The following is a 10729-nucleotide window of genomic DNA, read 5'->3' as shown; positions in this document are numbered from 1 at the left end:
AATAATGATACAATTAAAAAATATGTTGACTCTTATCTAATGCTGACTTAGTCAAGATGCGCATGATAGTAAAAAACTAGAGTCTACTATGATAAACATGATAAATTATTTTTTTATATACTATTCTCTCTTACCTTAAATATAAGATTTTTTTTAAATTTTTTTAGTCTTTTTTATAAGATTTTTTTATGTTATCTTTTACATTAATTATTTTTTTACTCAAATATCATTAGTTACTTTACAATAAATATTATATATTAAAAAATAAATACATTACCTCTCTTAAAATGATTGAATAGAAAGACTAGTACATACTAATTAATTTTAGGTGAGAAAATAATTAAATGAAAAAAGAAAAATTATGAGTCCTAATAATTTTAAGAATAATTTTAATAAACTAATACAAATTATTAATAAATTTAATGCTATTAATTATATTAATTAATTTTGTTAATGAATGTGAATTAATTAAAAGAGTTTATAAGGTATAAATTGAGGAGTAATATATATTAGTATTAAGAAAATATACTATTGATTAAGAATTCGGATAAACTATAAAAAAAGAATTTGGATAAATATTTATAATTTTAAATTAGAAGATCTGAAAGGGATAGGGAGCTGCGGCAAAGAATGGAGTAATTAATGTAACTTTGGGGATATATAAATGTTAGCATTTAATTTAAACTGGCGTGTTAATAAGTGGTTGAATTATTATTTAGGAAAAGCTAGCTAATAATGTGAATGGCTAGTTAATGGTTGGATTGTGGACAGTTCAACAAAGAAGGTAGGGTGGTCGGTGGGATTTCCTCAATCTATTTATTCACATGATATTTTTCGTACAACACGTAAATAAAGCTTCTTACTACATAGTTATCGTAATAACCACTTCAACTTTCCAACATTATTAATTTCCAGAATTTATCTACATAGATCGGTGTATAGTGTAGGTCACAGAATTTTTTTATTAATAAATATTAATTGTTAAACTTTAATTTTTTTTAGTTTAAAGTACACATTAATTTTTCAGGGTCCGTCTTCATTTACATAATTTTAAGGTTAAATATTACTTTTTATCAATTATATTTTATTACATTAAATTTTAAAAAATTTTATTTTAGTCATTTATATTTTTGAAAGTTTCATTTTGATAAATTAAATTTTAAAATTTCTCATTTAATCCTTTATATATATATATATATATATATATATATATATTAAAATTAATATTTTTTTCATTTTTTTAAAAATATTATTATTTCTTCAATATTTTTAATTTTGATGGAGTAATAAATATAATTAAATAATTAATTTAAAATAATGATGACTAAAATAATTAATTATTTTAAAATTTAAAATATTTACTCAACACTAATTTTTTAACAAAAAAATTGAAAGAAATGAAAAATTTAAAAATATAAAAGATTAAAATGAATTTTTAAAATTTAATACAAAAAACACTAAAATATAATAGATAAAAAATGATATTTAAACTAATTTTAAGAAACAAAAATGTTTTTCTATATTTGATTCAAGATAACCTTCAAGGGTGAGAGTTAAGGCAATTGGAAGACAAAAACGAGGTGAGAGAGTTTGATATCACAGATTGAGAAGAGAAACGATTTTAACATAGTAGGTCCCGTTGACCAAAGAGAAATAAGACTTTATCTACAATGACATTTGTATCTTTTCTCTTTCTTGTTGTTTAATAATCTAAAGGATATTAGTGTTATTTTATAACTTTCTAATATTATTTCTATTCTATTTATTATCTATTTTTCTTAACCTAAATAATAAAATATATCACTTGATTTTTATTATCTTTATTTTTTAAAATTATTTTTCTTCTCTAAACCAAACACAACCTAAACATAAATATTTTTCTATAATTATAACCAAATATAAAATAGTTTCTACTTACAAAAAATATTTTATAATAATGGTAATAATTTCTACAATCTTGAAATCCTCTTTATAAAATAAAACGAGTTAATATTGATAACCATTTACTAAAACTAAAACTCACTCTTATCAAATCTACCATTGAATATTTTTTTTATGGAGTGGCTTAAACTCATGAAATTTTATAAAATAGAAAGTTATAAACATATTATTTAATTAACAGTTAATATACAAATAAAAATCTATTGTTAACTAATATACATATGAATACATGATGTAAAATTTAGTATTTATAATAACTAAGATTTAAATATGTTTTTAATATATGAAAATATCACAAATTTTTATTTTATTTCTTAAAATATTATATTTATTTGTTATTATATTTAACAAAATAATGTGATTTGGGTCCTCATTGTACATGTTTTTTAGGCCCCTATTAAGAGACTAAAAATAAATAATTTTTTATAAGAACTAAAATAAAAATTATAAAATTTTCAAGGACCAAAATTAAAACATATTAAACATTTATAATAATTATTAAAATAATCCATATAATTCAATGGTTATGTTAGTTAAATTTGCATATTTGAAAACTTATTAAGTCAATGGGTTCTCTCTCAAATTCATCTATTTATGTATCTGCTCGCACATATAAAAATGTATTGAGTATTTGGATAAGTAAATGTAAACCATTAAAGCTAATCAATTCTTTTTAGTTATATAATTGCACAACATAGTTAGAATTAGAACTTTATTCTCTCTCAAATATTTTTTAAGTATATAATGGCATAACAAAATTCGAATTTAGAATTTTGTACAAACTATTTGAATCGTTCACCACTAAGCCGACTTTCTAGTGAGTAATTTAATAAATATAATTAGTTTAAAATATCAAACCCATACGAATGTTTACAGTAGTTATGTAATCCTTGAAAAAAAATTCTTTATTTTGTAATAAGGTCAACACAGAAGTGATGATAACATTCTTTTTACCCACCCTGTATTGTTAATTAAGATTTACAAGGGCTTATTCAATAGGAATAAGAGACAAAAGATAAAGAGTAAAATTCTCTTGAAATTTAATTAATAATAAAAATCATATCAAGTGTTGTGTTACTAGAGCGCGTGAGTATATATATATATTAAATATTCTGAGGAGAATTATTAAAGAATACAAATATTAAAATATTTAATAGAAAATGTAATACGTTTAAGATATAAGAATTATTTATTGTGTAATGTTTTTACTTTTCAACATTACAATATAATATCTAACATTTTTTTTTTAAAAATATAATATCTAACAAGTACAACAATCACAAACATTAGTAATTTGGCCAAATTTTAATTTAGGTATTTTATAATTTTAAATATTTAATTTTGGTTTTTTATTTCTGAATTAAAATATTTAATTTTTTCTATTTTTTAAAATAAGTCATTATTTCATTAATTGACAGATAATTAATCATTTAAAGTCAAATATTAATTTTAATATAATATATTAATATCGATGTAAAACTTATATATGTTACTAACATGTTATTTATATAAAAATAATTAAATAAAATAAAAAATAAAAAATATCTAATAAAAATTGAACTCTTAAACTTTTTATTCATCCATAACACTGTAAATAAAGTGAATAAAACATTTTGTAGGTTTAGCTAATTTATTGTTGCGTGAGCCATGAAATATTCCTAAGGCCCACAGCAAAGCTGTTTAACAATTGGGTCAGGGCCCAATAAGCTCAAACGTCGGCCTGCATGCACAATGCACAAAGCAACACTAACGGTTCCTCAGAATCGGACACGTGTCCCTTTGTCAAAGTTCACAAACCGCAACAACGTAGTTCTACTATTCCTTCAACTCCAAATGGAAAACAGAACGCGCCTGAAAGTTCAAAAGAAGAGACCCATTAAGCGCAGCGGAAGGGAAGTGTTACTGAAAAAGGTTTTAGATTATCTGAAGTCTGATACTTACATGTATGCCCCTCTCCTCTCTTCTCCAACCTCTGATTTTCCCTCACCCAACGCTTTCCCTTCCTCTGCTAAAGGTTTAACACTTACCCTTCATTTTTTCTTTCACTGTTTATTTGATGAAGTAGTTGTTACTTGTTTATGATGTCTTCTCGGTGGTGGAATTTAATAAACCTGTAAAAGATAAGCAGTGGTTTGAGGAACAAGTTGGGGAGTATCTCAAATATGATGGTTATATGTATAATCCGCTGCTTCTTCTTGCTCATTCATCTCAAGGTACACTTGTTGTAAATACCCCTTTGGCGTTTAACCGTTTTCGACTTTAATTTGTTATCTCTACACTTCTTTGTATCTGTAGCTGCTAAAATAGTAAAAAATTCGTGTCAAATTTTATGGTGAGCGGTTACAGATTGGTATTTGAACTGAAGAGCGATTTTGCTGACATAAGGGCAATCTTAAGGAATAAAGTGGAGAATCTTTATTGAAAAAGTAAAACAGAGAGAAGGAAAATATGATTGATGGACACCCATATCTTATTTAACCCTTAAACCAGTGGTATCAAGATGTAATTGTCTTAAATACTTTCATTAAATACTTTGATGGAAAGCTTTATCACCTTTAATGATCTTACTGACTCGAATAGGATTGTCTATTTGATGGAGGATGAAGGATAAGTGTGGTCCAGACAAAAAAAAATCTTAGAGAGATAAAGGCAAAAGTGTAACCCTGATACGTATTATGATGTGATAAAAATATGAAAATAGAGAAAAAGAAGAATGTTGATGGGATATTTATAACGGAGAGGTGTCTATGTATCACTCAAAAAATAACTTATACATCACCAATTCACTGTTTACATAATCTCTACATTCAATAAGACCTTAATTAAACTTTTTATCCAAACCGCCCCTAATATGGCTTTTGGTGCTTTAAACTAGTGTTTTGCTAGTTCCTCCCACATGGTAGTGATAATATTTGGTAGCTTATTCAGCATCATATTATTGACTGTTGAGTGAATTTGTAGCTTTATGTTGGAAACTGAAACATACAGGTTGCACCAAATTACTTGTTTTGTTGAATTGGAAGGATGAAAAGGGTAATCCTTGAAAAAGGCAAGTACAGAAAAATAAAATTGTAATTATTAAATTTTATAATGCAGCAAATACATCCGAAAGGTTCCCTTAAAAATCGGTTCATACAAGAAAAAGACTCGAATAGGATTGTCTCTTCGATGGAGGATGAAGGATACGTGTGGTCCAAACAAAAAAAAATCTTAGAAGATATATAAACACTTATCATGTTTATGAATCATCCGATGTGGGACTCTTAACACGCCCTCTCGAGGGCCGAGCAGAATATGGCTCTGATACCATATTAAATTTTATAGTGCAACAAAGGCATCTGAAAGGTTCCCTTAAAAATCGGTTCATAAGGGGATGGCCTAACCAGTTATATAAGTATTTATCATTTTTATGAATCATCCGAAGTGGAACTCTTAACATTAGTATTAATTAGTTAGAGCTGCATAAAGGATAAAAAAACTGAAGGCAAGCTTATTTGCTTGCTCTTGCTCATCACAAATGCTGATGCCTTGTCTCACTTCTTGGTATGCTGTCCTACTCTAGAGGCGTGTACATTGTTTCCTTCTCAGTAATACCCTTAAGATGTCATCTTTGCTTGAAACAATTCTTATTTGAGCAGTGTCATGCAAAAAGAAGAAAATGAAATGTGAGGATATGATGATACTGTGACCCGATTTTACTGGTTAAACATTACATCTTTTTTAATGATTTATATCAATTTTATTGTTTCTTCACTTGTTTTCTGTTCTGGTCCTTTTTGTTACTTTTGGGAAAAATAATTGTCTTTTTACGTTTTAACCATCTTCCTTTCCTCATTGCCTCGTTGGTTGCACTGTGATTTGTGACTCTTGACAGATTATAATTTGCATTGATTTTGTGTTGATCTGCCAAATTGCAGAACCTTTGCAGGACTGTGGAATGATAAGGATGGATGGTTCAGATAGAATGTTGAGAATGAAAGTTAATCAACGAGCTGGTCATTTAGGAAATGCAAACCAAAGTTCTGAAAGTCATCTTCCTCAAACAGACCTCTCTGATCAGCATACTCGGGGACACACGGAAACTGTGAAGCATACTGTGTACCAAAGATGTCGCTCAACTTCTGCCACAAGTAAAAGATTTGCTTCATAAAATGCATTATTTTACTATTTTAGCTTGCTTTAATTCATTGTCCTTGTGTATGTTTTGTCAATTGTTACCAGAAATGAGACTCAATTTATTGGTGGGAATTATATGTCTTATAATAGATTTATTGGCCTTCTGATGGAATATGAGACCTGCTAAATTTACCATTTTGATTACTATTGTCCAACTTTAAAGTCAACTTGTAGGCCACTTTACGATTGTAAACCAGAGAAATCAAGTTAACTAGCTTTCAAACTCATTTCTAGGTAAAAACTTAAGTAGACTTGGTAAACTCATGGAAATTCACATAAACTTCTCAAGAAGCAAGTTTGAAAGCAAATGTAATTTTTGTCCCAGTTGACCCTAGATGACTATTTTGTGGGGAATGGATCATCTCGGGTGGAAAAAAAATGACATGGTCAAGTGTTTTGATCTAACCGTTTATCCTTTTAGTTTTAGACCCCAATTTGAAAATAGAAATATATTATATTGATAAAAGATATTGAAGGGCTAGAATCTCAAGCAGCAACATAAAGTCATTTCAGAGAATCCATTCCCTGTTTTATGCTGCCTGTGCACACTTTCTAAAGGCAACATCAAACACATTTTACTGAGGGCTCTAATCAATTGTCCAAAAAACCCTCACCATTATTCATTTTCTGCAGATCAATTGTAGTATGTTTTGTTGCCATCAAACCCAGTGTTGTCATTTGTCAACTTCTCGTTCGTTTTTGCGTGTCAATTGTATTCTGATTTGTGTTAGGTTTATACCCTATGTATATGTATACTATCTTTGTTTTTTAATTATTATTTTTATATTTAATAACACTTATGACTTCATAAGTTAATGAAAGCTTCATGAACTTATATTCTCGAGTTTGACAACCTAGATTCTGTTAGCTATTGTGGTGTGCCAAGCTGACTTAGCATATATAAGGAATCCTATTATGTATTTGAAGTAAGAATTGTTTTTCAACAGTTATAACTCTGCATATACTTATGCTGCAGGAATTGCTACCCTCAACTCGCAGCTGAGAGCTCATAGTTGATTGAACTTTTGGATATGCTGTAAACAGAGAAGATAATACTGGTTGTACGTGTATGTAGGTGTACACATTATGTGTGTAGAATTTTAATAGTTATAAGATATATACCGTCTTCGTTTTTTGATATAATATGCTATTGGGCCATATTGTTTGTATTTAACTTTGACATGCATTTCATGTAATGTTTTTAGTTTTTTCAATGGTAGTTTGAACTTCCTTATCAGGTAGGCGGGTATGTCCATCATCAGCATTGTTAATAGAGAACCTCATTTTGTTTAAACTGATCTTTGGCAATCACGAAATTCTAAATGATCGTTTTGCCTATACTAGACCAATGTGACTTGAAGACTAGCCATGTGTTTCTTTCTGTATTATTGATTTATTGGTACGTTGGATGATCAGCCGGTTAAAGTACAGCGATATTTTTTAATAGTGGATCGAACACTATTTCATCGGTTAAGAGGGGTTTCGAATTGTATTTATTTTTAATTGATAATTATCACTAATACATACAGAAATGACTTGTTTGTTTTCTGATTTTGAAACTTTGTGAAAAAAAAAATGAATCCACAGCATTTTTATAATTCTGAATAAAAATATAACAAAAATACAAACTAAACATGCACAAAGTATTTATACAATAAGAAGAAAGGCTAGGTTGGACGAAATCAGTGTATCAACCCGAGTGGTACTAGTCGTGAGCGTGGGCAGTATCTTATTAGTCCTGTTTTTGTTCGTTATATCCTGCGTCTGGATCGATCATAAAAATTAAGATTGAGATTTGGAATCTCGGTTCTATTTTCCAAGTTTAACGAAGCGTTTTTTTATATGAAGATAATGTTGATTTTCGAAGTCTATTAAATGTCCCACTAGCGTGATGTGTTTGAAGCTAGTTTGTATTAATTTGGATAACGCTTACTGCCAATTACAAAACGAAGATAAGCTTATTTTTTCTTCAAAACATGATAGAACTTTAGTGGTTGATACATGCATATGCACGTAAATATATATACTTTCTTGACTTCGTCGTTCATTGTTTCTTTATCTTTGTACCACTTTTAGGAGGCAGACAGGGAGGTTGTCCGTAGTGTTAATACTGTTTTTCGTTCATTGCTGATTCTTCGCTGTTGAGATATTTCTTCTTAACGTGCAAGTCATCTCCTCTGTCACTTTCATTAACAGTTTTGCTAGTTATGATAACAAGCCATTTGCATAATTCATTGTCTTTAGAAGGCTGATTGAAGTAAGCACACTTTAAAGGTTTTTCTCGTCAAATCTGGGTTTTCGAAAAGCTATATTGTACTTGGGGGCTAACCGTGCACCAGGTCTTTAATTATTATGGCCTACACTACTTAATAATCATCTGTTTTATGTCATCGTCCTTCAACTTTAGTTGTTAAAACGTAACATCTCAGCCCCAGTTTTGACTTGTGGTTAGTACAAGATTGGAGCATGATGTATTTAATTTACTCTTACCCCATGTGGTAAAATATTGGAGGGTCAGGGCTAGCTATAGTATTTCCTTAGGTAGGTTATGGAGAAGAGACGTGCATGCACATTACATATAGCTAAAAATCTTACGCATGCACTAGACTCTCCTTTTATTTGGTCCCAACAATGCCATATAGCCGGGGAGCATTATAGAATATTGTAGAATTTTAAGTTAAAAATAAGATGTATGTACATTAGAAATTAAATTTTTATCATTAAGATTTAAATGACTTAAATGAAAAATAAAATATTATATTTTAGTTGATGAATCTTAATTAAATGGATGTATTGAAAGTTATTTTTGTTTTAACTTCTAAGAAAACTTATTTATCATAGTTGTTGGCAACTTTACTATAAATAAAAATAATAATTAGTTAAGAAACACAACACATGAAGAGAGAATGTGTGAGAAGAGAGATTATGAAACAAAATCACTCTGTTAAGAGAAAGCTGTGTTATTATTTCTTGTAGTCATTGAGTGGGGTGGTCATGTTTGTAGAGTAATACAATATTTGATATAAGTTAAAATCTTATAATATTTTTGTGATAGTGAAATATTTTTTGAGTTGATTTCATAAACGTAAGTAAAATGTGTCGAATTCCATTAAATTCTTGTGTTTGTTATTATTTTTTCTATAATGTAATTTTTATGTGTGTTCTTATAATCTCTTTTGGGGATGACTAATTTTATTTGTGGAAGATTGATTAGCGAACAAATATAACACTTCATCCTATGGTTGATATATGCCTTGACTTCGTGAAGGATGTAGCATGGTAAGCATGAAGCATCACTTGTGTCTTGCATTTGTGGATTGGTGAAGTACACATCACGTAAGAGATGTGTGATGAAGTTATCTTTTTCATTGCATATGCATGTCATCAATGGGCGGTAAAATTCCAAAGTAAAGATACAAGTTGATGTACAGGATGCGAGAGAGAAATTTTACTAGACGGGATTGGAGCTGACCGAAATGTCACTTTCGTTTTGTGCCATTAAGTAACTTTGTAAGTACAACCCCCGAGGATCTCGTAGTGGTAGCTCTACCATATCTGATCTGCCGCTGTCAAATTGATAATGTGTTGTTGTCCTTAAAGCTATGAATCATGCTCCTCTTGACCACAGCATCCCCTTTTGATTGAAATAATGCATGATGATTTACAATTTTACATCTCCTTGTTGCTGGCTGGTGAGTTTTTGTTTTTCATACTAACCCTTCACATGAAAATTTCTTACCATGCTGTTAAATTTGGCATTTATATCAGTTAGTCATATCACACAGAAAACTTTTCTGACACTGAAAAGCAAAGGAGTTGAAATTTAAGTACGGTAATTATGAAATGGATGGAGGGGGAATGATTGCTGGAACTTGAAGGCAGAAAATCCGGAGGCCACATGCACATAATGAAAAGACTAGAGTCTATTTTGGAACTCCTTATGATTATATGCTGTAGCCTTATCACGAAGAGAAGTTGTGGTAGAAAAAGCCTCCTCACACCTATAAAAGGCCCCCTTCAAAGCTATGCACGTGTATGCCTTTAAATACGCATAACCCCCCCCATCGCAAATTCCCAAAAATATATTACTCTCATACAATTGTGGCATCGATCTTTAATTATTCCTTACTATGTGAACTATATACACACAACAAATGTATCCGAGTTTGATGAAATTTTAATTTTGTTCTAAAAAAAATACCTTGACATGCAATGATTGACAATAGTGAATACTTAAAAAATATATAGCATTTGAATCCAATACAATGAAAGACGTGTACTAGAGGTCCATGAAACTATGTATGTACAATTGAACATTATTTTCCACAATAATATTGCAGTGTCAATCTTTATCTGGGCTAGGCTGGTGTCTTCGCTAGTTTCAGATACTCCCAACGTTAGAAAAAGACGTGTAAGATTTTTTCTTGATAAGATTGGTCGCCATCCGATTCCCTGCTATGGGATATAATGAATGAATTGACGCCCCATTTGTTGAATAATGCATTCAGACTTTTTCCTTCAGTAAAACCATGTCCTTCTCACCATTGACTGCGTCATTCTAGTTTAATTATTAATTTTGAGCTTGAATTTTAAATATACAGTTTTTAATTAT

General features: G+C 29.4%; 1 protein-coding gene across 3 annotated transcripts; it reads left to right on the top strand.

Annotated features, from left to right (window-relative positions):
- Nucleotides 1–3657: 3657 nt before the first annotated feature.
- Nucleotides 3658–7411, top strand: LOC100815315 (uncharacterized). Of its 3 annotated transcripts, none has more exons than XM_006600447.4 (4): nucleotides 3658–3955; nucleotides 4062–4154; nucleotides 5859–6071; nucleotides 7094–7411. In XM_006600447.4, exons 1-4 carry the CDS (start codon nucleotides 3673–3675, stop codon nucleotides 7132–7134), a joined length of 630 nt encoding a protein of 209 aa, XP_006600510.2. In that variant the 5' UTR covers nucleotides 3658–3672; the 3' UTR covers nucleotides 7135–7411. The 3 variants fall into 3 exon arrangements, with proteins under 3 accessions (XP_006600510.2, XP_003549514.2, XP_014624897.1); XM_003549466.5 differs by having other exon boundaries at nucleotides 3658–3956; nucleotides 4036–4154; XM_014769411.3 differs by lacking the exon at nucleotides 4062–4154.
- The last annotated feature ends 3318 nt before the right edge of the window (nucleotides 7412–10729 follow it).

The sequence above is a fragment of the Glycine max genome, chromosome 17, assembly GCF_000004515.6.
Source record: "Glycine max cultivar Williams 82 chromosome 17, Glycine_max_v4.0, whole genome shotgun sequence".
Lineage (NCBI taxonomy): Eukaryota > Viridiplantae > Streptophyta > Magnoliopsida > Fabales > Fabaceae > Glycine > Glycine max.
The sequence above is the reverse complement of the archived record's forward strand: the minus strand, read 5'-3'. Positions and strand labels throughout refer to the sequence as shown.

Coding starts and splice junctions, on each gene's coding strand:
- LOC100815315 (XM_003549466.5), top strand. CDS start 3,673: ATGCACAAAGCAACACTAACGGTTCCTCAGAATCGGACACGTGTCCCT. Junction 4,155..5,858: donor TCTTGCTCATTCATCTCAAG/GTACACTTGTTG, acceptor GCCAAATTGCAG/AACCTTTGCAGGACTGTGGA. Junction 6,072..7,093: donor TCGCTCAACTTCTGCCACAA/GTAAAAGATTTG, acceptor CTTATGCTGCAG/GAATTGCTACCCTCAACTCG.